At 44.2% G+C, this 27,576-nt stretch overlaps 1 protein-coding gene and 1 long non-coding RNA gene across 5 annotated transcripts; both read right to left on the minus strand.

Moving 5' to 3' along the window:
- On the minus strand, window positions 1-27,571 carry LOC144588200 (interferon-induced GTP-binding protein Mx1-like). 4 transcript variants are annotated; one of them, XM_078390531.1, is made up of 14 exons: window positions 27,350-27,571; window positions 26,150-26,234; window positions 24,098-24,293; window positions 23,062-23,199; window positions 21,435-21,589; window positions 17,678-17,816; window positions 15,729-15,927; window positions 14,365-14,443; window positions 13,332-13,454; window positions 12,251-12,262; window positions 11,152-11,284; window positions 5,252-5,410; window positions 1,775-1,851; window positions 1-211 (listed from the first exon to the last, which is right to left on the minus strand). In XM_078390531.1, exons 2-14 carry the CDS (start codon window positions 26,207-26,209, stop codon window positions 110-112), a joined length of 1,572 nt encoding a protein of 523 aa, XP_078246657.1. In that variant the 5' UTR covers window positions 26,210-26,234; window positions 27,350-27,571; the 3' UTR covers window positions 1-109. The 4 variants fall into 4 exon arrangements, with proteins under 4 accessions (XP_078246657.1, XP_078246658.1, XP_078246659.1 ...); XM_078390532.1 differs by having other exon boundaries at window positions 27,341-27,571; XM_078390533.1 differs by lacking the exon at window positions 27,350-27,571 and adding an exon at window positions 27,160-27,334.
- On the minus strand, window positions 16,577-17,671 carry LOC144588202 (uncharacterized). Its single transcript, XR_013543611.1, has 2 exons — window positions 17,469-17,671; window positions 16,577-17,081 (listed from the first exon to the last, which is right to left on the minus strand). It is a non-coding gene; the product is annotated as an uncharacterized LOC144588202 (long non-coding RNA).
- Window positions 27,572-27,576: the final 5 nt, after the last annotated feature.

The raw sequence follows: 27,576 nt of genomic DNA on the forward strand, positions 1-27,576 counted from the left end.
TAGGCATTCAGGTGGTAAGCCATCTCCTCCACTGAACATTTCTCTGCAGGACTCAGAAAACGCTTTGGCGCATTAACTTGCAAAATTGAACCTCTTCCTCTAACCTGTTTTATATCTTCACTATAAACACAACATTTTCCAGTTTAAACTGATCCTTGTTAATTGATTCTGCTGTCTCCTCTTGCTTCTCTCTGATATCTTCAATGCTGGTCTGTACAACAAAAAGGAAAAAAATATTGTGGCAAGCAGAAAATAATGTTGGAACTTAGAGATGGGCACAAACCACCAATTTGGTGGTGTCAGTTTTCCAGCTGAACACCTGATTTGCAAGTTGGTGCCCCACCCGCTGCAACAGGCACCCACTTATTTTCTGCTTGGCCACTGAACCAGCAGTTCATGCCCATTCCTATTGGAACTTACTGTAATGCATTCCTTTTCTACATAAGTGGAACAGCATATTTCTGGTGGGTTTGTCTCTTCCATTTTCTCAGACAGGCAGGATCCCTTACTTAAACAAGAGGGCTTTTCTAATAAGAGAGGGGGGCTACCCGGAAATTCTAGTCTCATCTCCAAGACACACAACTATGAGCTAAACACTTGAAAGAAGGCAAGAAGAAGGGGGGAAAGTACAAAAAACAAACAAACAACCCCACACACAAAACAAAAAAAACGCATCTGCATTATTGTGGTATACATATGTATTCGAATTACTCAGCTAGCTAGCCAACTAAAAGCTTTCCCTGAGAAACTTTGCATCACACCTTTTTGACATATTTCTAAAAGAAAAGTCTCCACACAGCTGCATTTCAACAAAAAGTTCCCCCAGAAATATATTCAAACCTGTCATACAAGAGCTTGTGAGTAATATAAACTTTATAAACTGAAAGCTGCTCCCATCAACATCATAGGGACACACTACTTTCCTACATATTACATAAAAAGTCAGTAAAGACTGGTAGTAAAGTAGCATAAGTGGTTGTGACAGTGTTGGTCTGGCCAAGATTAAAAGCATCATGGAAGACCCAGCAAACTTGTGTTCATGCTGGTATGAGTCAATGGCAGCTGCTACCTTCCTCCCTGGCCCTTATCTCCATGATCTTTGTTGCTCATACCAATTGTCTACCTATCCTTTAATTACAAATAAGATAAAGGTTCCCCTTGACAAATAGTCCAGTTGTGTCCGACTCTAGGGGGTGGTGCTCATCCCCATTTCCAAGTTGTAGAGCCAGCGTTTGTCCATAGACAGTTTAGACACAGAACACTGTTACCTTCCCACCATGGTGGTACCTATTTATTTACTCACATTTTTACATGTTTTGGATCTGCTAGGTTGGCAGGAGCTGGGACAAGTGATGGGAGCTCACTCTGTCACGTGGATTTGAACTACTGAGTTTCCAACTTTGCAGCCCAGAGGCTCTGCAGCTTAACCCACGGCGCCTCCACATCCCCTTTAATGACAAATAGCTGCCCCTTACATTTTGCAAAAAAAAGACAAATCATTGCAGACAACCCCAGGTTCCTTCTTCCCTCATCCATTTTTACTTCCAGAAAAATGAATAAATACATAGTGGTTTTGGATGGGAGAAAAACTGCTTTTTCCTTCTCTCATTCAGAAACAGAATCCTGAGAAGTGAAAAACATCACTTGATGCAGTGCTACTATTGATGGCTGATGGCAAGCACAATAATAGGACTGATCCTGCTTTTGTGGAATTGTCTTCTACTATCTGGAAGAGTCCCAAATGCATGGCATGCTAAATTAAATCACTTCTTACCTGAGCCGCTCGGAGAAGAAAGTAAAAACTACTAAATTGTTGGGTAGCAGTTTCAAAAAATGTTTCCCGCACTTGTTCTAGAAAACAGGAAAAGTTTTAATGAGAAAAACATTAATAGAAAAGAACATTGGTACTCACAGTGAGATGTTCATTTTATGTAGCAGAAGAACATCCTCAAGAGATGGGGTTGTTCCTCCTCCTCGCTTCCACAGGCAGAACTGATCAGCCAATCAGGCGGCAATAGGACTCCCTTAAGAGGGAGGGACCAACCTTGGCTGAACCAGTCTTCATCTCCAGCCACCAGAAACAGGGAATGATATGAACAATACAGTGCAGTCGAGAAAAAACAGACACGGTAGGGTCTCTTCTGAGGACTTGGTCATAGTAACTCAAGGGGAGGATATCCTCCAACTGCTACATAATACAGTATTTCATGGTGAATATCAATGGTCCTTTTTCCTATGGCAGAGGAGGACATCCTTAAGATACGTGATTTACTAAAGCCTAGCACTCTAGGGTGGGACCAAGGAGAGTTTCACCTACCACCCCCTATAAAAACCATTTGAATTGGGCTTAGGAGAGGTCCTCTCCCTGCTGAAGGACTCTCCTCCCCAAGGTCACCTCAGCTGATGTAAGCAGTTCATGCAGTAATGCCCGACAAAGCAAGAGCACGCCATCCAAGTGGCCACCTGGCAAACTTCCTCCGGGGGTGGGGGGGAAGCCCTGGTTAAAAATGTGGCTGTGTTCCTAGTGGAGTGATGAGAACTGATGCCTCAGGTCAGCCTTGAACCAGAACTCTGATAGCACAGATGCTATCAGCCGCCTAGAAGGGTCGAACTATTGGATAACACAGTGGTTTATGAATTCAGCTGCAGAGCCAGAGGCTGGGAGTTCAATTCCCCACTGGGCCTCCTTGACAGGAACCGGACTCAGTGACCCATAGGGTCCCCTTCCAATTGTGCAGTTATAAGATTATTTATTATATTTTAAAATTCCTATTTTCCCATGGTGGAAGGATACAAACAAGGCATCAATATGCCTGAAGATCGTTTGAAATGTGTGATTTTTGTTTGTTTCCGTGTTCTCCTTATATCCATTTATGCCACATCTTTTCAAGAGGCCTGAAGGGACAGGGACTAAAAGAAGGCCATATCACTTCTTGTGACCTGTGAAAGGCGGAGTTTCTCTTTGGGAGAAAGCAAGGACTGAGGCACAGGGTAACCATGTCATTATGAATAATACATGGTTCTGGTTGGGCCAATGATGCTTGTACCTCCACCCTGAATCTATGCTTCCTGACATACCTGTTTAACTTTTTCCAAGTCCAGGGCTTAGAGGCCCTGTTTTCTTGGCCACATTACGGAGTAGCAGTCTAAGAATTTCTGAGCAGATGGCACTTTCTATGTCTAGCAATTGGGAAACAGCCTGGAGAATTTGGTGGTATCCCTCCATTTTCGTTCCATCTTCCATGACCTTGGAAATTGTATGAAAAAGTTTTTTGAGGTGGGGAATGTTGCCAATTTCTATCTTGTAACTCCCCCAAATGTATGCGGTACCCACTGAACTGTGCAGTGGGTGTCCCATGCACCTATATGTGCTGCAGCCTCCCCTCCCAACTTGTGGGGGCCAGGCATCCAGTTGAGGACTGTTTACATTTGGGCTTTTTTTTGAACAGTCTGTGATTTGAAAGAGTCCTCCTTTAAGCTGCCTGGGGACAAACTTCTTCTCTCCCCAGTGGGGGGTTTGGTGATCTCGTGTTGTTCTGTCATAATAAAAGGGCTGAAGGGGAAAGGTGCCTGATCTTGGGAAAACTTTTATTCCTCTTTCCTAAGGCAGGGCTTCCTTTTTTATCCTTGGTTTCCATCAGAATTGGGTCCAGGGATTCCCAAAATTTCTCCCTGTTAAAATGTGCAAGGTGAAATCATCACCACCGCTATTATTTGCCCTGCTGTCAATCTGACAGTCTTTCAACCATATCTGACTCAGAACTAGCGGTGTTGCAGCTTGGATCTGGGTGCCGCTGGATTATGTACATCTAGGGATGCCTCTGCAACAAGCGCAGAGACTTCGATAATCTTCTTGATGCTTTTTTTAATCTTAACCACTTTTCGATGAATTAACAGAAGTAATTCTCTTGTCCATGGGAAAGAAGCTCTGCTCATGACAGAGGAAGCTGAAGGTGCCTTGATAGTCAAGGAAGAAGCTTCAGTGGATTTTCTCTAAGGTGGATTCTGAACACCTGCCCTCTTGTTGTTTACACATAGCTTTGCCCTCCCTGGCATGGAGGAAGAACCCTATTATTGTCCCTGGTGCATCAATGAGAAGAAAATAAGTCTGTTAAAAACGGGTGGAGGTAGGACTTGCTGGTTTCTGGGTCCCAGATTTATCCCTCTTAGTTTACGTCCATTAACTAAGAGGGAAAGGGCATGTCTAAGGAAAGTGAACTAGCTCTCTTAAAAGTTTCCCTTGAGCCCTGCAAGGGGAGCTGGGTTTTATGGGGCGGGGTTGATTTAATTCAAGTGTTTAACGGCTTTTTGAACCCATGCCTAAAATGCTCGGCTTTGAAAAGGCAGAAGGGGGAGGGAGAAAGAGCAGGAAAGGCAAAAGGCCACCCAGCCCATGTGGTCTTGGAGACTGTAGGAGGTGTGGGGGTGCAGAGGGCTGCCCTGGTGGAGAGGGAGAGGGTTATTCTTCGTAGCAATTTCTCTGCCTTCTGCAGCTGAAAGGGCTTCCCGGTTCCCAAGAAATAAAGAGTTTTATCCAGCCAGTTATTTCTGGATGAACTGCCTGATGCAAGGAAATGGAGGTTCCTTGAACTCAGGTCTCCAAATATTCAGTTTGTTTAGATGGTCTTTGCTGGCACCCTTGAGGGGTCAGTGGGGTGAGAACCTTTTGGAGGTGACCCAACGCTGCAAGTCAGGTCTCTCCTGATCAGGTGCCCATTCACCTCCATTGCTTTCTGGGCCTTAACAAAGGTGCCTGGAGCTGAAGGCTACCCATCTGGTGATGACTTATGATCCACTGAGAGGCTTGGACTTTTGCAGCTGCAGAGCAACCAGACTTCAGTACACTGGAATACAGTACACTTAATAATTGAAGTACTCCTTGGAACAGACCCTGATGTTGGGAAAGTGTGAAGGCAAGAGGAGAAGGGGACGACAGAGGACGAGATGGATGGACAGTGTCATCGAAGCTACCAACATGAATTTGACCAAACTCCGGGAGGCAGTGGAAGATAGGAGGGCCTGGCGTGATCTGGTCCATGGGGTCACGAAGAGTTGTACACGACTTAACGACTAAACAACAACAACAGCTGTATTTCAAAATTATTCTCTTTAAAAAAACATTATTTTGGTATTAAATAGTACTTCATCAGCAACATCCATAAAGAGTGCATTCCAAGCTGAACAATTTTCTTTGACATATCACGTAAGCAAGATGGTAAGCACAGAATTTATGTTACCAATGTAAACATACCTGTTATGTCTTTCAGCATCTCAAGAGCTGGTGATTGTAGTTTCTTAATTTGCTGTTTCACAATGTTCTCAAAGGTCCGGTAATTTACAAATCCTGGAAGTTCTTTGCCGCGATATTTAGTTTCAAAGCTCCAAATTTCATCCTTTAGAAGATCTTTTACTGCAAGATTAAACCAAGTTTAATTAATTATCTAATTTCAAGGCCCCAATTCTGCAGAAGTGAATCATGACTGTCCTTGTGAAATCTTTAATGTATTACAAGAACAAATGTTTATTGCCCTGTTGTACATTATACAACCCAGCAAGGAGAACATAGCACACCGCCCTGCCCCCTCTATTGTCATTTCTTTCATGCTTTCAGTGATGGATCTGAAAAGAGGAAGGGTTCTCATATATGAGCAAGAACCCAGATTTTCCAGGGTTCTTGCTCATGCATACAAATAACATGTGACGAGGAACCTAATGTATGCTACACTGTATATGGCTATTTTTCGTTTTGTTTCTGCTTGCTTATTTAATTTGTTTATATTAATGTAGAAAATCTTTTTCCTTTCTTCTTTCATTTCTTTCTCTTCTTCCCTCCTCTCCCCCCTCCCCCCACTTTGATATGGAATGGAAGGCCTGCCCTCCCAGCGAGGGGCCCCAAAACATCTCTGTGATCACAGGTAGAGGGCAATATGGCGTTGGCACAGTCCCTACTTGTGTCAGAAAAACAATGAACAGATGCTTGAAGGCTGTTCATTGTTCTGAGACAGTGACCAACCCCCAGTATCGAGGTAGCCAGACCAGCTAGCCTTCCACTCTACGCCTGGTGTTGTTGAATGCCAGGTCTGTATCCAATAAGGCCCAGGTAATTCACGACCTTATCCTGGAGGAGGATGCAGACCTGGCATGCATAACCGAAACATGGATTGGCAGAGAGGGGGTCCCCCCTAGCACTCATCTGTCCGCCCAGTTATGCTGTCCAACACCAGGGTAGACTGGAGGGCGGGGGGGAGTATCCATTGTTTACAAATCCATCTTGGAGGTTACTAGGCGCTCCTTGGTGGTAAAGCCGGGCCTTGAGGCGTGTCGGTCGGGGCTAGGCACGGTATTGGGATCTTGCTGGGTTACCGTGCTGCCCGCGACCAAGCCATTTCCCTACCGGAACTTTGTCTCCACGGCACTGTTGGGATTCCCGAAGCTATTGGTTTTGGGGGATTTCAACGTGCATGCGGGGGCGGAGACCTCCGGGCCAGCTCTTGAGTTCTTGGAGACCATGGCCTTCTTGAACATGTCCCAACATGTCAATGGCCCCACCCACGTGGGCGGCCACACACTTGACCTGGTTTTTTCCTCTAATGGGAGCGAAAGTGGTCTGATGGTGACTGACCTTGAGTCGGTAGCCTTGTCATGGTCGGATCACCACCTAATAAAATGTACCCTCAAAATGGCTCTTCCCCCCTCGCAGGGAGCAGGGACCCATTGTTTTGGTCCGCCCTCGAAGGCTACTGGATCCGGCTGGATTCCAGGATGCCATGAGAGGTGTTACGGCTGACCTGGCTGGCGCTCCTGTCAAGGCTCTGGCTGATGGCTGGTTCGCCGCCGCGGCTACGGCTGTAGACACGATCGCACCTAAATACCCTCTCCAGCGCAGAGCCCGCCCAGCGCCCTGGTTTAACCAGGACCTCCGGGCGTTGAAGCGTTTTAGGAGACGGCTAGAGTGCAAATGGAGAAAGGACCCAACGGATTATAACTGGATAGCTGTCAAGGTCGCTAGTAACCTTTACCTGGCTAAGGTAAAGGCTGCCAATTGAGCATACTTCGTTAACCAGATAAGCGAAGCGTCCAACCAGCAGGTGGAGTTATTCCGTATAGTGCGCAACCTATCCGGAATTGGTCCGAGTGACGGGCCTCCCCCTAGTTTTTCACTGGACCACTTTGCAGCAATATTTTAAATCTAAAGTGGAGGCCATCCACCGGGACCTCTCTCCTTTTTTGAACACAGTGAGTCGAGCAGAGATGTCCAGCGCTCTGTCTTGCCCAGTAACTTTTGACTCCTTTCAGCCTGTTATGCCTGATTCCGTCTCCAGGGCGCTTGATCGCTGTCGTGCCATCACCTCCTCCCTTGACCCTTGCCCGGCCTGGCTAATCAAAGCAGCCAGGCCTATAACAACAGAATGGGCCACTGTAATAATCAATGGGTCTTTCCTTGAGGGCAGGTTTCCATCTGCCCTCAAAGAGACACTCATTAGGCCCATTAGGAAGAAACCTAGTTTGGCGGCGGACGAAATTGGCAACTATAGGCCCATCGCCAATGTTTCTTTCCTAAGCAAGGTGGTTAGGAGGGTGGTGGCCGATCAGCTTCAAGCGCACTTGGAGGAAACGGATGCCCTGGATCCATTTCAGTCGGGCTTTAGGCCGCGCCATGGTACAGAAACGGCATTGGTCGCCCTGTGTGATGACCTATTGAGGGAGGCTGACAGGGGCAAAATGTCTCTGCTGGTCCTCCTCGACATCTCAGTGGCCTTTGATACCATTTACCACGGTATCCTCCTGGGGAGGCTCTCTGAGTTGGGAATTGGTGGCCTGGCACTGGCCTGGCTCCGTTCCTTCTTGGAGGACTGCCCCCAGAGAGTACAGCTTGGGGAGAGTCTTTCAGCCCCGTGGAGTCTCAACTGTGGGGTTCCACAGGGGTCGATTATCTCCCCAATGCTGTTCAACATCTATATGAGGCCGCTGGGTGGGGTCATCAGGGGGGTGTGGAGCCTTGTGTCATCAGTACGGTGACGACACCCAGCTCTCCATCTCCTTTTCACCAACTGCAGGAGATGCAGATCTGTCCCTTCAGCGCTGCCTGGGGACCGTACTGCAATAGATGCAAGAGAACGGGCTCAGGCTGAACCTGGACAAGACGGAGGAACTGAGGGTGGGCACCCCCACAGCTGGGGGACTGGGAAACTCCTTCTCTTTTGGGGGGGGTGACTCTTCCCACCAAGGATGGGGTCCACAGCTTGGGGATCCATCTGGACCCGGCGCTCACTATGGAAACTCAGGTGGCGTCGGTGGTCCGTACCGCCTTTTTTCACCTTAGGCGGATAGCCCAGCTGCGGTCCTATCTCGACGTTGGGGCGCTCACTACCTTGGTGTATGCACTCGTAATCTCAAGATTAGACCACTGTAATGCGCTCTACGTGGGGCTGCCTTTGAGGCTGCTGCGGAAACTTCAGGTGGTGCAGAATGCGGTGGCCAGATTACTCAGTGGAGTGAAAAAATACCAGCATATTTCCCCAACTCTGGCCGCATTGCATTGGCTGCCCATCCGCTTCCGCATCGATTTCAAAGTGTTGATGCTTATGTACAAAGCCCTAAACGGTTCAGGGCCTCAATACCTGGTGGAACGCCTACTCCCACCATGATCTATCCGTGTCACTCATATGAGCCAGGAGGTGAGGTTGAGGAGCCTAACGCCGAGGGAGGCCCGGAAGGAAAAGACAAGAAATCGGGCCTTCTTGGCGGTGGCTCCTCGCCTCTGGAACAACATACAGTACCTCCTGAGATTCATGTGGCTCCCTCGCTGGGTACCTTTAAAAATCAACTTAAAACATGGATGTTTCGGCAGGCCTTCCCTCCAGTCAATCCCTGATGCCCTCTTTCTTCCTTCTATTTGTCTATTTCATTATGTTTATTTTTATGTAAAATTGTTTTATATATGTTCACTGTTCTATTTTATGCTGTTAGCCGCCAGATAGGCGGGATAATAAAAATAAAAATAAAAATAAAAAAATAAAAAAAATAAAAATAAAAATAAAAATAAAAATAAAAATAAAAAAAATAAAAAAATAAAAATAAAAATAAAAATAAAAATAAAAATAAAAATAAAAATAAAAATAAAAATAAAAATAAAAATAATAATAATAATAATAATAATAATAATAATAATAATAATAATAATAATAATAATAATAATAATAATAATAATAATAATAATAATAATAATAAAACAACCTCTTCTTTTCAGACAGTCTTGAAACTATGAAGTATGTGATGTCTGGGTTTGGGCTAATCACACCCCGTTTTCTTGATTGGTTAATTATGCTTGAAAAAGGCTTATGTGACTCATCTGTTCTTTGAAGGGCTTTTATGGTACAGCTTATCATGATCACCAAGATCCAGTCAATCAAAATGTATATGAAGCAGGGGCAGTCAGAAGATAGACTCAACTCTCCAGGTAAGCTGCAATCAGTTGGAAAAGAATTGTGTCTCACAATTTCTTAACAGCAACACTACTGTTAGTAAAATACAGTAGGACCCCTGTATCTGCTCCCTCTCCATGGATGCTGAAAACCATGGATTATAGTGAACACTACTATAATAGTGAATGGTATACACAGCATGGTCTCTGATGTCCTCTAGTGGTCAGACCTGGTAACTTAATGGTTAGAATTTCGGATCATGGATAAGTAAATCAGCAGATACTAGTCCTGTGGATACACAGGCCCTACTGTATTGTTTAACTATGGCAATTAAAAATGACTCCCCACTCCCCACATTACACTGCTGAAATGCTTAACAACACAATTTTGTACAGTGGTGCCTTGCATTACGATGTTAATTCGTTCCAGCGAAATCGCTGTAGAACGAAAACACCGTAAAGTGATTTTAAAAAGCCCATAGAAACGCATTAAAACCCGATTAATGCGTTCCTATGGGCTTCAAACTCACGGTCCAGCAAAGATTCTCCATAGCACAGCCATTTTCGCTGCTTGTGCAGCGAGCAATCCGTCCCAGTGGGCGGCCATTTTTTTTACCCGGCGTCCATTTTAAAACCGCCGATCAGCTGTACGAAAATCATTGTTTTGCGATGATTGGTTAGCGAAGCAGGGAACCGATGATCACAAAGTGAAAAAAAAAACCATAGGAAACATCATTTTGCAATCGCTTTTGCGATCGCAAAAATTTCATTGTTATGCATTTCGTCGTAAAACGAAGCGCTCGTCTTGCGAGGCACCACTGTATACGGAAGAACACATTCAACTTTGGCATTAATAACTGAAGTACTCCCTGGAAAAGACCCTGATGTTGGGAAAGTGTGAAGGCAAGAGGAGAAGGGGACGACAGAGGAGGAGATGGATGGACAGTGTCATCAAAGCTACCAACATGGATTTGACCAAACTCCGGGAGGCAGTGGAAGACAGGAGGGCCTGGCATGCTCTGGTCCATGGGGTCACGAAGAGTTGGACACGACTTAACGACTAAACAACAACTGTATTTCAAAATTATTCTCTTTAAAAAAACATTATTTTGGTATTAAATAGTACTTCATCAGCAACATCCATAAAGAGTGCATTCCAAGCTGTAGATGTCTGTATTTTTCGTGGGGGACTTTTAGTGGGTGGGGAGTGTTGGGGGATTTTTTTTTTAGTGGGTGGGGAGTGTGTGGGGAATTTTATGTGTGTGCATGTGTCTGGTCTCTGGATGTCTGTGAATTTCATTGTATAGGTATAAAGTAGTGTATATACTTACAATGACAATAAATAAATAAATAAACAAATAAATAAATTCAGAAAAAAAGTCCTGATTTCAGAATTCTATGATTCTGTAATCATGCACAAGGCATCAGACTCTGGTTGATGGATCCTGGGATGTTAGTAAAAAGCACTGTAGATCCCACAAGTAAAAAAAATCTAGTCAGTGTGTGTGTGTGCGTGCGCACGCACACACAAATGAAAGATAGGGAAAGGGGGAGAAAATTGCCAAACAACTCCTACCTGTCCCCTAATGATATGGGGACCACTCTAGGATAGGATGTGATGAGCAAATGTAAATGCACCTTTAGAGTAGGATTTAACCTAACTGAGTAAGTTGAAGACAAGCACCCATTATAGAGGAGAACATTAAGATATTCACAACTGGATTTACCATCTAATCCATTGTTGATAATTTCAGTTTGCCACTTATTAAAGTGCTGCCGCATTGCTGTGAACAATCTTCGTTTTCCTGGACCGATGAAAACCTCTTCTCCTTCCTGTACCTTTGAGATGGTGTTATTAAAGTACAGTGGTGCCTCGCATAACGTTTTTAATTGGTTCCAAAAAAAAAACCTTATGCGAAAAAAACTTTATGCGAAACACCATTTCCCATAGAGATGCATTGGAAACCGGTTAATCTGTTCCAATAGGCACGGATTGCCGTCCTTAAGCGAAAAAACCCATAGGAAACATTGTTAAACGATACAATGTATCCTCCATTGGAATGTATTGTAGCTGACTCAATAGGTTTCAATGGCTTTGCGAAGTCAATTTTTGCAAAATTAAGTGTGTCATAAAAGGGTCAAAAATGGTTTTAAATGCTTGGATTAGCTTCTGCACCCTCTAAAACGGATGCAAAAGTTAATTTGGCTTTGATCTGACTTTTCGTTAATTAATGGTGAATTTTCCCCCCCAACTTTTGACAGCTGTCAAAATCTGACAGCTCCATTATTTCCTATGGGGGAAGAAAAAATTCACAAAAAATTAATGAAGACTCAGCAACTGTTCTAAATTCTTGGGTTCGTTAGAGGACCCCCTAAGTTGTGTGCAAACCTGATTTGGCTTTGATCTGAACTTTCGTTAATTTTTTGTAAATTGTTTTCTCCCCCATAGGAAAGCATGGAGCTGTCAGATTTTGACAGGTCCATTGGTTCCTATGGGCCAAAAAACAAAAATTCACAAAAAATTAACGAAACGTCAGATCAAAGCCAAATCAGGTTTGCACATGACTTAAGGGGTCCTCTAACGAATCCAAGCATTTAGAACCGTTTTGGACCCTTCTAAGACACTTTTTAAATTGAAAACAAAAAAAACGTTAAGCGAAGCAGGGGACCTAAAACAAAAAACGTTAAGCGAAGCATGGTCCCAAAAACGCTATGCGAAAATCGCCCATAGGGAAAAACGTTATACGAAGCACAATCTGCCTCTGAAAAAATAAACGTTAAGCGAAAAAAACGTTAAACGAAGCAAACGTTAAGCGAGGCACCACTGTATCTGATTTTCTGTAGAGAGATTTACTAATTACTTTCAAGGTCTGATAAAGAGCTTTCATATTCAAAACCTGGATCCTTTCTATATACTGACCTTGTTTCAGAAGATATGAATTTCATCTGCAAAGACATTTCTAAAAACCTTTATATTCTCTCATAGAGGTCAACAGCAAACTATCCTCTTCTTTAATTGCACATGCATCTTAGGAGAGAGAGTTCCCCACATTCTTGCTTGTATGGAACACATCTATGCAAACAGGAACCTCTCCTCTTCAGACTTAACTTTCCATGTGAAGTAAAATGATGACAGAGGGCATTGGAATATAGACTTCTCAACTTGCGTGGTGAAGACAACTGGCTAAATAAAGCCTGAATAGGGCTAATGACTACCGTATTTTTCCATAAGTGGAAAAATAAGTGGGGCTTAGCAACTGTAGGGGGAAAGGGATCAAAGTGCTGCAGGATCGCTTTGATCCCTGCTTTCCTCTCCACTTGGTTTTGTTCTCTCCTCAGCTTACTTCCATGTATAAGACGACCCTGAATTTTTAGTCTAAAGATTTTATACAAAAGTATAGTCTTATACAAGGAAAAATATGGTAACTCCAGAAAAAATAATCATGTGACATCATGGATTTGCTCCACTTTTTTCAAGCTACATCCAAAAATGTACCCACTAGCATAGTTAAAAGATGCTTGAAAATGTGCTAGACAGAAAAAAATCAGCAAAACTTTCTTTCCCATCAATATCATTTTTAAAAAGCAGAGAAATATGCCATCCAGGAAGAAGGCATGATAGATGCTGAGGTACAAGCACTTTAGCTTTGCATGGAAGAATGTGGACAGAAATGCTATGGATTTCTGACAGCAAATATAACAAAGTGCAAATTACATGAAGCAATAGAAATGGTCACACCTAGAACGGCATTGCAATCCTATCACTTGTCTGCTCAGTTCAGTGGGACCTACTCCTAGGTTAGCACAGGACTGCAACATACTACCACCATATTAAAGTATTCAGACATTCTAGAAATAAACTTGAATGCCTTTTTTAATCTATTGTCGAATCTAAAGCGCTGTTTACCTGTATAAGGAAACACATCTTGTCTTCAGGTGTTTCAGGCACACCTTGGCCACATCGCTGCAGCTGTAGGTTTGTTGCCTCAAGTTTGTCTTGTATTTGTTTTTCTAAATTGGGCAGCAATTTCTGGGGGTGAGGGTGGAGAAAAGAAAAATACCAGTAAGGAAGGTGTTCCATCTCAATCTCATGACGAACGTTCCAGCATCTTTTATAGGGTAGATTTAGACGTCTCTGTTCAACAATCTGACATACGGATGGAGAGAGTGACTGATGATGCTTATATGTAACCAACTGGAGGCTCTAGATGGAGCATTTGTCCTTCTCCAGGAGGGGCAAAGTCAGAGGGTCAAATCATCATTTGGTGAATGGGTTGGCTCAGGAAATCAAACATACACACACACACACACAAATCCTCAAATGCTAATATTATGCTATGTTGTCTGTAAGAAAGACATACATTCTGTATTGGTTCCAGCAAACAGAAAGAGGGAGGAACACTACAAGTGTGACATAATTTTATGAACAAAGAGCTGGCACTGGAAGTATGCTAGTTTACAATTCACAGTCATCTAAGTTACACATTCCTTCATCTATTTCTGGAAAATGCTGCATCAAAATCCCAGCAGCTTTGAAAGCAACAATGGTAAAAAGAGAAGCCTCTTGCAGACACTGTGCATGAATGGGACGCTGCAGAGGTCCTGAGTGTAGAACTGCACAGCCATCCCCACCCTCAACAAGGGACATGTTGCTGGCTCCAGCCCAGCTGACCAAGCCGGGGCACAGACTGTCTCCACAGGGAAAGCTTATGGAGGAACAGAGAATAACAGTTAAGTCCTCCCTGTGCAGACAGATGCACGGGCAACTGAATTTGGAGCAAGAGGCATTCCCAGTAGCAAAGCCCTCATCCCATTAATCATGATGAAACCAATTTACATGGGAATGGGTCTGTTATCTGTTTTTTCTAACATCTCTGTGTTTTTAATGACACCAATGGTTTCAGCATACTTAAAAAGTATAAGAATGGGTATTTTCTTACATTAATGTGGTCTATCAGCTCCTGGGTAAGCCTCTCTGCCAACAGTGGAATAGTTGCTCTGTGTTCTTCCAGGAGGCAACTGGCAGGGGACAGAATAAATAATTGAATGCAAAGGTATTTCATTTGCACCTCGAGATACCATTTCCAATGCTCTCTCAATATGAGCTAGTTCAAGCAATGTCTTCTGGCAAGCAGAACAAAAGTAATGCTGTCCCTTCCTTGAATCTCGCATGCCAGCCCTCCTTAACCACTTAGGTTTTCATCTCCAAAGCAGACCTACATGTGCAATATAAAACATACGTTGACCTTAACTGCACGGCTGATTCCATGACATGGCTATGTCAAAGGCAGAGATGGTCAAAGGAAGATGGGCTGCCAACGTAAGGAGAGCAAGGACAGAGATGACAGGCATGCCTTCCTGCTAGAACAGGATTGGCCTGAAGGTGAAAACAGAACCTTTCCTACATTATAATTTTCCATTGATAAGGAACACAAATAAACACATTGCAATATGAGATCTAATTCGGATCTAACACCTTGCAGGTGTTGGAGACAGCCACAGCCGTTCTCAGCTTTAACATATTGCAGATTAGTGTCGCTAAGGAAGGTGTACATTTTGCACATTCCCCACAACTTCCCCTTCCAATGAAGAAGGAAAGTATCCTATCAACAAGGTAACTGGGTCCTTGTCCTCATTGTGCTGCATTTATGTAGAACTTAGAAAAGTTACTTTTTGGAATGCAACTCTGAGAATACCTGAGCCAGCCCGGTCAGTGGCCACGATGGGTTGAAGATTATGGGAGCTGTAGTCCAAAAAATTAACTTTTCCAAGCTTTGTAACCTGATTAGCTGATGCAGAATGTTTATGGGGACAAACTTGCTTCCTTATCTATTTCTTGCTATAACTTATCGTGTGTAACATCATGAAGGCAAAAGTGTATTTTGATGAAAATTCTGCTATACAACAAACTATTCTTGCTTCTTCCCCAAATAGATGCCATATTTATAAAGCAAAGGCTATAAATAGATGAAGAAAAATGCTCTCCAATAGGCATTGCTCACAGTAAAAGTCAAAGTTTAACAACATTCTGGTGCAGCATGTATACATAAGCTATTTTCCTCTGTCCATTACTTCCTTTGTTCCCCTCTATTTACATTTCATCTTACATCAAAATACTCAAAACCCAGTTGGTTTTTTCACTCTGCATTATGCCTGTGCATATCTTCAACGCACAGAACAGTCTTATGTACCTAAAAAAATGTGCACACATTGGCTGTACACATTCAGTCAATTTAGTACTATATCTTAACCCCCTTCCAAAAAAAGAGAGAGCATACAGTTTGCATTTATTTGAAAATGCTACCTGAAAACTTCATGCTCTTCAAAAAAACTTCTCTCTTTCTGGTTTGCATCTGCCAAGCTCATTCTGTTCTTGATGTCTTCCTGTCCGCGACACTTAACAATCATGTAACCTTTCCTCAGGAGAACCCTTTGATTCCGAACTATGTCCACTACCTCTTCTTCAGCTCCTGGGTCAACCAAGTCTGGCTTAGTCAAGATGCCTGTGAAATAAATAATGCAAAATAGTGATAGTGTTCTTCTTCTCAAGAAAAGGAACAGCTATTCTGACAATGTGTAGCATTAAGAAAGATGATCTCTGAGCATCTTCCCCATTGAATCATTAAGGACTCTTCCTTTCTGCCTTGCTGGACACTATAGGGAGCAGAGCTTCCAACAGATCTCTCAGGCAGGGGCAAGTAAAAGTAACTTTGCTCTTGCTTAACACACCCTTTTTCCCCTTCCAACTGGAAGTGTTCCATGGAGGGAATGACACCCTCATTACAAGGTTCTTGAATTCCTCCTCATTTTTTGCCATGAGAGTGGTATTGTCTGCATATCTGAGGTTGTTGATATTTCTTCCGGCAATCTTAATTCTGGTTTGGGATTCATCCAGTCCTGCCTTTCGCACGATATATTCTGCATATAAGTTAAATAAGCAGGGGGACAATATACAGCCTTGTCGTACTCCTTTCCCAATTTTGAACCAATCAGTTGTTCCATATCCAGTTCTAACTGTTGCTTCCTGTCCCACGTATAGGTTTCTCAGGAGATAGACAAGGTGGTCAGGCACTCCCTTGCATCTTGTCACCCTTCTCTTCTCTGCCATTTGTAAGGCCTCGTTGGACAGCCACTTTGCTTTCTTGCAGTTCCTTTTCTTTGCGATGGTTTTTGTTGCTGCCTCCTGTACAATGTAACAAGCCTCCATCCATAGTTCTTCAGGCACTCTGTCCACCAAATCTAGTTCCTTAAATCTGTTCTTCACTTCCACTGTGTATTCATAAGGGATTTGGTTTAGATTATACCTGACTAGCCCAGTAGGTTTTTCCTACTTTCTTCAGTTTAAGCTTGGGTTTTGATATAAGAAGCTGATTATCAGAGCCACAATCAGTTCCAGGTCTTGTTTTTGCTGACTGTATAGAGCTTCTCCATCTTTGGCTGCAGAGAACATAATCAATCTGATTTCGGTATTGCCCATTTGGTGATGTCCATGTGTAGAGTCACCTCTTGTGTTGTTGGAAAAGAGTGTTTGTGAGGACCAGCTTGTTCTCTTGACAAAACTCTATTAGCCCTTGACCTGCTTCGTTTTGAACTCCAATGTCAAACTTACCTGTTGTTTCTTTTATCTCTTGTCTCCCTACTTTAGCATTCCAGTCCCCTATAATGAGAAGAATATCTTTCTTTGGATTCATATTGAAATCATTCTATCATTTTTGAGATTGTACCCCAGTACAGATTTTCCCACTCTTTTGTTGACTATGAGGGCTACTCCATTTCTTCTATGGGATTCTTACCCACAATAGTAGCTATGATAATCGTTTGAATTGAATTCACCCATTACCGTCCATTTTAGTTCACTGATGCCCAGGATGTCAATGTTTATTCTTGCCATCTCCTGTTTGACCACATCCAGCTTCCCAAGGTTCATAGATCAAGGAATTCATTCTGAGCTACAAATCTAGATCTCTAGGACTTCTGTTCAAGTATCTCACATATTACGGGAAAGCAAATTCTGATCTGATGGAAAAACCCAAAGGCTTATCACCATATCCAGAAGTGGAACATCAACAGGTGGTTTCACCCAGGATTCAGCAGAAATTGGGACATGCATCTCCAACAACTCAGTGATTATTTAAAATACTGCTGCATCTATAGAAGTCAACCCAGTAATAGGGAGGTTTGTTGTGTGAGTTCTGCAAATCTGCAAAAAAGAAGAATGGGAAAGGGGGGGACAGACTTTTGTTATGTACATACCAAGGGTTCTCTCTCCCTCAGGGTCTACTTCTTGGGCCATTTTCAGTGCTTCCATGGTTGCAATGTCTACGTTACTTGGTATCACTATCAAATTGATGGTTTCTTGTTTGGTAATATACTTTTTAATTAATTTCATTATCTGTAAGAAAATCCAGATAACAAGAATTGTGTTACATGGCCCCTGATAATACTCATAGGCAGAGCCTAGGACAATGCTGAACAAAATATTATAATGATTCTTCCTACACAGGCCATGGCTCTATTAGCATACAGTAGAACCCCCATATCCACAGGATCATTATCTGCGGTTTCACTTACCAGCAGTCTGAAAATAATAAAAATATTGAAAGAAAAATCCCATAATGATGTAGTTACCAGAACTGGCCACTGGAGGGAATCAGAGACCACACTAAGTATAGGGTTTGCTATAGAAATACAGTGGTGCCCCGCATAGCGAGCGCCCTGTTTAATGACAAATCCACATAACGATGCGGATTTTGCGATCGCAAAAGCAATCACATTGCGACGTTCTCAATGGCCAAAAATCGCATTGCGATGATCGGTGTTTTGCTTACCGATCTTTGCATTGTGATGTTTTAAAAACAGCTGATCAGCGGTTCCAAAATGGCCGCCGGAAGGAAAAAATGGTCGCCCGCAGCATTTTCGCACGGTTTCCCTCACATACCGGGCGGCGAAAATGGCAGCCATATGGAGGATTTCCGCATAGCGGTGAGTTTATCCCCCATAGGAACGCATCAAACGTTTTAATGCGTTCCTATGGGGTTTTTAATCCCGCATAGCAATGAATCCGGATAGCGATGATTTTTTCAGAACGGATTATCGTCGCTATGCGGGGCACCACTGTATGTATTTCTATGATGAGATTACCAGAAATGGGCACTAGAGGGAGTCAGGCCATGTAATGTATAGTGTTCACTATTATCTATACAGTGGGGTCTCGACTTACGAACGACCCTACTTGTGAACAATTCAACTTACGAACCCGCCCTATAGGGGAAATAAGGATTAGACATACAAACTTCCCTCGAGTTACGAACAGGAAAAACAGTGCCCCCTCCCTCCCCTTAGAGGCTTCTGGAGGGGGGAAAAGGGTCAGAAACTTAAAAATGAATAAAAGAAAGTCACTTACCAGGCCTTGGTAGTCCCAAAACAGCAGGAAAAAGAGCAGGAAACAGCTAAAAGCCCACACCAGAAGGGAGCCTGGCAGCCATTTTGTGCTTTCCCCCCGCTCCTGCACCCTCCTCTCCCCACCTATCAGCTGATCGGCTGGCTCTGAAGAGGCTTGGGGAGGCTTGCTCAGCACCTAAAAAGCCTGCCTGTGTGTCTTTGTGCTGAAAAAATCAGCACAACATGCTTTAAAACATGATTTAAAATTGGTTTTGTTGAAAAAAAAGGATTTCTAAAGTGCTTTGCAAACTGTTCCCTGCCTTCCTCCTCGTTTCCTGAACCTAAGGGAAAAAAGAAAAAACATCCCCCGTCTAGTGGCAGAAGGCGGAATAGCAGCTTCCCATTAGTTTCTATGGATGGAAAAGAGCAGATACAGATTACAGTGGTGCCTCGCTTAACGGGTGCCCCGTTTAATGACGAATCCGCATAGCGATGGCTTTTTGCGATCGCAAAAGCGATCGCACTGCGATGTTTTCTATGGGGAAAAATCACGTAGCGATTTTTCCCCATAGGCCCATTTTCCCCCAGCTGAGCAGTGGGGGCTTCCCCTTCGGAAGCTCCCACCGCTCAGCTGGGGCTAAATGCTGGCGGTGGTTTCTGAAGCCACCGCCAGCATTTCCCGCTCGAAAATGCCACTCAGCTGGGCAGGAGCCTCTGCTGGGAGGAGGGCCGACGGAACACCCGGGCCTTGCCCTGCCTCCCGGCTCCCCCTGAGCCACCCCTAAGCCGAAACCCAGCAGCGGTGGCAGAGATGAGGGTGAGGGGTGGGTCGGGCAGAGCCGGGAGTAGGGCAAGGCTCAGGTGCTTTGCCTGGAAGCCATCCAGACCCCCCTACCCTGCCCCGCCACCGGGAGCCGCCCCGCGCCCGGTTTCCCAGCCATGCTCGGACTCCCGGGAGTCCCAACATGGCTGGGATAGGCGGGCGTGGCTCCCGGCGGTGGGGGCAGGGTAGGGGGTTCTGGATGGCTTCCAGTGCTTCGCCTGGAAGCCATCCAGACACCCCCTACCCTGTCCCCGCCGTCGCTGAGAGCCTTCCGAGCTCTCAAAGGGCTTTCTCCAATGTCGGGGGGAAGCCCTTTGAGAGCTCGGAAGGCAAATGTCGGCTGTGGCTTCGGGGTCCTTCCAAAGCCACCGCCGACCAACTGCTGACATTTTCCCCAAGCTGAGTGGTTGGGGCTTTGAAGCTCCCGCTGCTCAGCTGGGGGAAAATGCCAAAGGCCCCATTTTCGGCCAGCTGGTCGGTGGTTCCAAAATGGCCGCCCGCTGTGTTGCCTCGCTTTAGAGGCACCGAAAATGACTGCCCCTATGGAGGATCTTCGCTCAACGGTGAGTTTTAAGCCCATAGGAACGCATTAAACAAAGCTTAATGCGTTTCTATGGGCTTTTTGGTTCCGTTTAGCGATGTTTCCGGATAGCGATGATTAAGCCGCAACGGATTAATGTCGCTATGCGGGGCACCACTGTAAATGGTTTCAATGCATTCCTATGGGAAATGCAGATTCGACCTACGGACTTTTCGGCCTACGAACCACCTTCCAATACGGATTAATTTCGTAAATCGAGACCCCACTGTAGTATTCAGCACCATGATGGGACATGGAACCAATCTCCATGAATATGGATTCTACTGTACTTCTAGACATACTTCCCTTTCCATTTGTTGTTATGTACCATAAAGTTGCATTTGACTTGTAGTAACCTTACTAAAGATTTCAAGGAATGTGAGATATTTAAGGAGTGGTTTTACCACAGCCACACATACACTCTGTTATACATCCCAAAGTGGCTACTGTATCAAAATGGAATTACTGTACAAAGGGAGACTTGAGTGGGATACAGCAGAAACTGGCTACATAAACAAATACCTGTGCATTTGTATAAGCCTAAACAGAGATCAAGGCTTCTTAGCACATTGCATATACCAATAACCCAGCTTTCTGCAATATCTTATGTGTATAAAGCAGTCATATCCCTCAACAGACACAGACCTCTGTGGCATAAACAATTCTTAGCATTCCAGTAACGGCTAAGCTTTCCTATGGTTGTTGTGGGTTTTCCAGGCTCTTTGGCTGTGTTCTAAAGGTTGTTCTTCTTAATGTTTCGCCAGTCTCTGTGGCCGGCATCTTCAGAGGACAGCACTCTAGTGCTTTCCTAGTTTATCACCTAGCTAGGATCACAATTAATAACTTGACAGTAATGTTCTGTGTTAACAAACCATTGTCACTTTATTTACTATTAGACATCAATCTAAGCACCATGAAATAAATATGGGGAGACATTAATTTGCATTCTTTGTCTGATGAAGTGGATTTTGAACCACAAGTATATTTTGCCTTTCTAAAAAAGCTTTGCCCCCATAAATGATTACCAATGAGCAAAGACAAACAAAAATTATATTCTTTTGAAATCTGTTAAAGATGTATGCTTCATTTCTAGCAAAGGTGGCATTTGCAGGTCACTGTTAGATTCATCATTTTGATGGGTGGCGGTATAGGTTGACATGGCAGGAGGCACCTCGACATCTTGACTATTCAGAATTCTACTAACAGAGCATGTAGACTTATTTTACCTGTTGTCCAATGTCTTGTGGCTGATCACGCACGGCCACTCTTGTAATCCCTGGCAGATCGATCAGAGTGAGGTCGGGAACATCATGGGAGGTAATTTCCAGGGTAATTAAATTGTGGCTAATGCCCACTCCTTCCCCAGCCAATGCATTCTGGGCTTTATTATAGGAGAGTCAACAAACAGACTATATTAGAGACAACTCACCACAGAGGAAGTGGTCAGAAGGAAGCAGTTCTACAATCTCCCTGCTCCATAAAACAATCTAGTCTGATGTGTTGTTCTGCAATCCTCAGAACCCCAGTAAGCATGTAACTGGCTCTATATGCTGCTCACACAATTCATTGCAACCCTTACACCACAGGCACAATTCACTGCACAATATTCCTCCTCTATAAATAGCAATTAGGACTGCCTTAGAACTGTTTTGAAAGCCAAGTTTTGAAATTTCAATTTGTAGTCATCAAGGCAATTTTAATTATGCTACACTGTAACACTTTTTATTAGTAACCACGTGGAGTTTGTTTTTATCAGAGGAAGATATAACATGTACTGCATACACAATTAAACAGTTTTGTGTCTTTGTTGAAGGAAGCCACTGAAAGCTAGCGAAATTCCCAAGAACAGGTGCCCATGAGCCCACAAGCACATTGCTAAAAAGGGTCTCGGAGATCAGGAACGTTACACTTGCCCTGGGCCCTAAACCCTTCTGCATAATTCTAAGACTTGACAATCTCTACTATATGACATGTTTCAATAGCCTGGAAACGTGTCAGTTTCCTCCCCATTAGAAAACAAGGTAAGGTAAAGGTAAAGGTTCCCCTTGACAATTTATGTCCAGTCGTGTTTGACTCTAGGGGGCGGTGCTCATCCCCGTTTCCAAGCCATAGAGCCAGCGTTTTGTCCGAAGACAGTTTCCGTTGTCACGTGGCCAGCGCAGCTACACACGGAATACTGTTTACCTTCCCACCGAGGTGGTACCTATTTATCTACTCGCATTTACATGCTTTCGAACCGCTAGGTTGGCGGGAGCTGGGACAAGCGACGGGACCTCACTCCGTCACGTGGATTTGATCTTACGACTGCTGGTCTTCTGACCCTGCAGCACAGAGGCTTCTGCGGTTTAGCCTGCAGCGCCACCACGTCCCTTGGATTAGAAAACAAAACAAAGCACTAAAAACAAAGCTCGCCAGTTTGCAGTAAATCTCTGTCTACAGCGATTCACACGTCCAGACATCTAAAGGGATGGGTCCCTGATTGTACAGTCGGCCATGCTTGATTTTTAAAATCATCTTTTAAACTAAGTGGTGCTAATGAGGATGCAAGGTTGAATCAACCTGCCTGTCTTCACTCTTCACTCTGCCCAGCACCCCCAGGGAATGGGAAGGCAGACATCTTGATCCAGATGAGCCTCAGGATCCCTCTGATCCTGATTTTAAAATGTGAGTGGATGAACCAAACCCTTTCCCAAACCCGACCTTTCTGTATTTTTTTTCTTTTGATTTATTGACGGGAACCTGAAAGACCTCATCTGCAAGGGAACATAAAGCAAGAACAGTGAATTTGGTTTATTCTACACACTTAATGTTCTGAATAAACATACACAGGATCACACAATCAGTGACACTTGCCTCTTATTACTGCTGCTTCCACCTGTGACGGACTATTCAGTTCTTGTTCTGTGCCTGCATACTGAATTTTTCCTTTCCATTTATTTGTGTGCGGTACTTTTTTCATCTTGAGCTCTAAAGGACATCTTGTAACAATACCTATGAATTTACAAACAAGTAGTTAAAATCTTTTAGAAGGAATGTGCTGAAGACAAAAAAACCACCTCCTCCTTAAATGCCACTACAACACGAAAGAAAGTCTTGTGGCAGTACTGTATAAGAAAGCTGCATAATATTACTTAAGTCATTGGGTTTGAAGAAAGTTCTATGACTAATCTCTATTCTTCAGTGACTCAAAGGATAGAATACAATTTTATATCCAAGGGATTATTACTCTGCTCAACAAGATGAATGTTCCAGGGTCACTTCACCAAACAGTAAAGAGTGAACGATAAAAATAAATGCATAAGCGAAAAAGAGCAAACAATAAAAAGAATCATATCAAAAGAACCATGGAATTAACAGCAGCTGGAATTGACAGAAAGCAGTTAAAATCAGATTCATGGGGGGGGGAATCATTTAAAACGTCAAGGATTTTTAAAAATGGTTTCATCCACTGTCTTAAAGTTGTCCAAGCAAAACAGTTTCTACATAAGAACTCTCCATGACCAAGGTAATAAAACTTACTCTGTCACATTTTACTGCCTGCCCCAGAAGACAGAAAATGGCCACCGTAGCCAATTATCACAGAAATGTATTTGCGGAGGCTTTCAAGGCCAGGATCTTATGGTTGTTGTGGGTTTTTCGGGCTCTCTGGCCATGTTCTGAAGGTTGTTCTTCCTAACATTTCGCCAGTCTCTGTGGCCGGCATCTTCAGAGGACAGCACTCTGCTTCAGAGCACAGAGTGCTGTCCTCTGAAGATGCCGGCCACAGAGACTGGCGAAATGTTAGGAAGAACAACCTTCAGAACACGGCCTAAGAGCCCGAAAAAACCCACAACAACGATCACAGAAATGCTAGTCAATTGAAAGAGAAAAGTTGAAAGAGAATTCTCACCGCTGCCCCGAGGAAGAGCGACTCCAGACAGGGCTTCCAGAACGGAGCTTTTCCCAGAGCTCTGGTCTCCAATCACAGCGATGGCCGGCAAGGCCAAATCCTTTTCCACCCCAAGGGCTCTCAGGGAATCAATGAGGTCGATGCAAGGGCGGATCTTCTCCTCATACTGGGTACACAAGGAGGCACCTGCTGTTCCCTGAGGGGGAAGGAAAGAAAAAGTGGTCTCCATGACTACAGCTGGAAGGAGGTTATTTTTTCAGATTACATGCTGGATAGTGAGATTCTGAAAGCAAAAAGCAACTGTTCTAAAGTTGCAACTGTTGTTGTTTAGTTGTTCAGTCGTGTCCGATTCATCGTGACCCCATGGACCAGAGCACGCCAGGCCCTCCTATCTTCCACTGCCTCCTGGAGTTTGATCAAATTCATGTTGGTCGCTTCGGTGACACTGTCCATCCATCTCATCCTCTGTCGTCCCCTTCTCCTCCTGCCTTCACACTTTCCCAACATCAGGGTCTTTTCCAGGGAGTCTTGTCTTCTCATGAGATGGCCAAAGTACTGGAGCCTCAACTTCAGGATCTGTCCTTCCAGTGAGCACTCAGGGTTGATTTCTTTCAAAATGGATGGGTTTGTTCTTTTTGCAGTCCAGGGGACTCTCAAGAGTCTCTTCCATCACCACAGTTCAAAAGCATCAATTCTTTGGCAGTCAGCCTTCTTTATGGTCTAGCTCTCACTTCCATACATTGCTACTGGAAAAACCATAGCTTTGACTATGCGGACCTTTGTCGGCAAGGTGATGTCTCTGCTTTTAAGATGCTGTCTAGGTTTGTCATCGCTTTCCTCCCCAGAAGCAGGAGTCTTTTAATTTCGTGGCTGCTGTCACCATCTGCAGTGATCATGAAAGCCAAGAAAGTCTAATCTGTCACTGCCTCCATATCTTCCCCTTCTATTTGCCAGGACGTGATGAGACCAGTGGCCATGATTTTAGGTTTTTTTGATGTTGAGCTTCAGACCTTTTTTTTTGCGCTCTCCTCTTTCACCCTCATTAAGAGGTTCTTTAATTCCTCCTCACTTTCTGCCATCAAAGTAGTATCATCTACATATCTGAGGTTGTTGATATTTCTTCCAGCAATCTTAATTCCGGCTTGGGATTCATCCAGTCCTGCCTTTCGCATGATGTATTCTGCGTATAATTTAAATAAGCAGGGGGACAATATACAGCCTTGTCATACTCCTTTCCCAATTTTGAACCAATCAGTTGTTCCATATCCAGTTCTAACTGTTGATTCTTGTCCCACATACAGATAGATAAGGTGGTGAGGCACTCCCATTTCTTTAAGAACTTGCCATAGTTTGCTGTGGTCCACACAGTCACAGGCTTTTGCATAGTCAATGAAGCAGAAGTAGATGTTTTTCTGGAACTCTCTGGCTTTCTCCATAATCCAGCACATTTTAGCAATTTAAAGTTGCAACTACCTGGTCAAATACCATGGGGTTTGTTTCACTTATGAAACTGGTGAATTTGAAATATTTGTTACATGATGAAAAGGCGGATCCAAACCAGTCCAGACTTTTTGCTTTCAAAGTAGCTTTTTGCCCCTCTGCTGCTGGAAGGCTTCTACTTTTTCAAGCTGTACCATTGTCACTGCACTATCCAAATCACTGATCCACCAGAATCTGGATCACAGTACATCTGTAATTTTAAAATACAGTTGGACCCCCTTATCTGCACGATTAGTATCCACTGATTCACTTATCCCCAGTCTGAAAATATCAAAAATATTAAAAGAAAAATCCTAGAAATATATATTTCTAAATATAAAGTTACCAGAACTGGCCACTAGAGGGAGCCAGAGATCATACTATATAAATTGTTTGGTTTTAAATACTGTTGGTTATAATGTATGTTTTCCAGCATCCACCAGGAGAGGGGGGTTGGTGCTGAACCCCACAGATATGGGTTCCTAATATAAACTTGCTGTTCTAATGTGCATAATTGCACCTTTATGAGGGGGACATGAATTTTAGCAAAACCAGTTATTATATTTGACATACCTCTCTGTAAGCCTTCTCCTTCAGAGGCGAGACATCGTTCTTCACATCGTTGACTGACATTTTGCTTTCTACACAACAAGCTTTCCTACAACAGAAGTCAATTTAGGGTTTTGATAAGACAATGAAAAAAAAGTTGATTTTTTGCTTCTGTTTTAGCTTGCATGCTGTTTTGCAGGAAAGACTCTAGCACGAATACTATGTATTTACGCTCGGTGAAGTGTGGACACTTTCTTTGCACCATCAAACCTAAGCTCAGTTATTGCCCTGTCTCATTCGTGGGATTTCACAGAGGGTGCAGATCTTTGTAACTCCCCTGTCTTTTTCTACCACTTATTTTCTTGCTGGAGAAAAACTGCCAAGAAAGAAATACAACATTCCTGGACATTGCCTTTTGACTAGCAGGTGCCCATCTAACAATGGAGCAATGTGACTGAATTACCAGCATCATGCTTGCATCGAAGCTTGATCACGAACTTGACCACCGGCTCCCAGCTGTGTCTCCCCAGATATTCTTGGACAAAAACTCCCAGAAGTCTTCATCACTAGCTGTGCTGGTCAGGATTTATGGGAGTTGTAGTCCAAGGAGAACAGGGGGAGGGGCCCAAGGCTGGGGACCACTGATCAAGACTTCGTTGCACCAGATGTCTTTCCCAAAGAGGATAAACTGACATTGAGCGGAGACTGCTTTCCATTTCTTCTGAAGTTATTCTGCCCTTTGCCATCTCTGTTATCATTCCCAAGTTTTTTTTAATTCTTAAGATAAAAAGAGATTGCGATACATACCAGGGCTGGGAAACATTTGACTGTCCGGATGCTGAAGAACTGCAACGCCCATCAGTCAAAACCCAAGATTATCAAGCGAGTTACGGTCGAGTAACATCAGGACCGCTCCATCCCCCGCCATTGGCCATCGCAGGAGGCGCACAGGCTTTCCCCTAAACTGGACAACCCTAAGAGGATTTCTCTGACAAACCAAGCGGTGCATCTCTTTGCCCTGAATTTCTTCTTACCGACGACCGGACAGGGAATCGCCGCCCGCTCCTGTAACCGTGCGGCTCCGTGACGGTCCTCCGAGAGGGAACCTCCCTTTCGCCTTCCTCCAGGCAGGCAGGCACCCTCCCTCTCTCTCTCTCCGGAGAGCCGCCCTGCCCTTTGCCGATGCACGGAACGAGCCCGACGGAAGCCCCTTACCATACTTGCCTCTCGCTCTCGGGATCCCGACGCCCCTCGGCTCCCCGGCGGGGCTTCCACGCCGCCCCCTCCCTTCCCTTCGCCAGGAAACAGAAAGGGACGCGGCAAACGAGAGTGGACGCCGCAAGGCAGTGGAGTCGGGCGGGCAGCCAGTAGCAATCGCGGCCCGAAGGGGACGTTCACGCTCCTTTCCTGTCTCGGAAGGTCTAAGTTTCGTTTCATCCTAACAACAAAGC

Source organism: Pogona vitticeps, chromosome 3 (assembly GCF_051106095.1).
Source record: "Pogona vitticeps strain Pit_001003342236 chromosome 3, PviZW2.1, whole genome shotgun sequence".
In the NCBI taxonomy this organism is placed as follows: domain Eukaryota; kingdom Metazoa; phylum Chordata; class Lepidosauria; order Squamata; family Agamidae; genus Pogona; species Pogona vitticeps.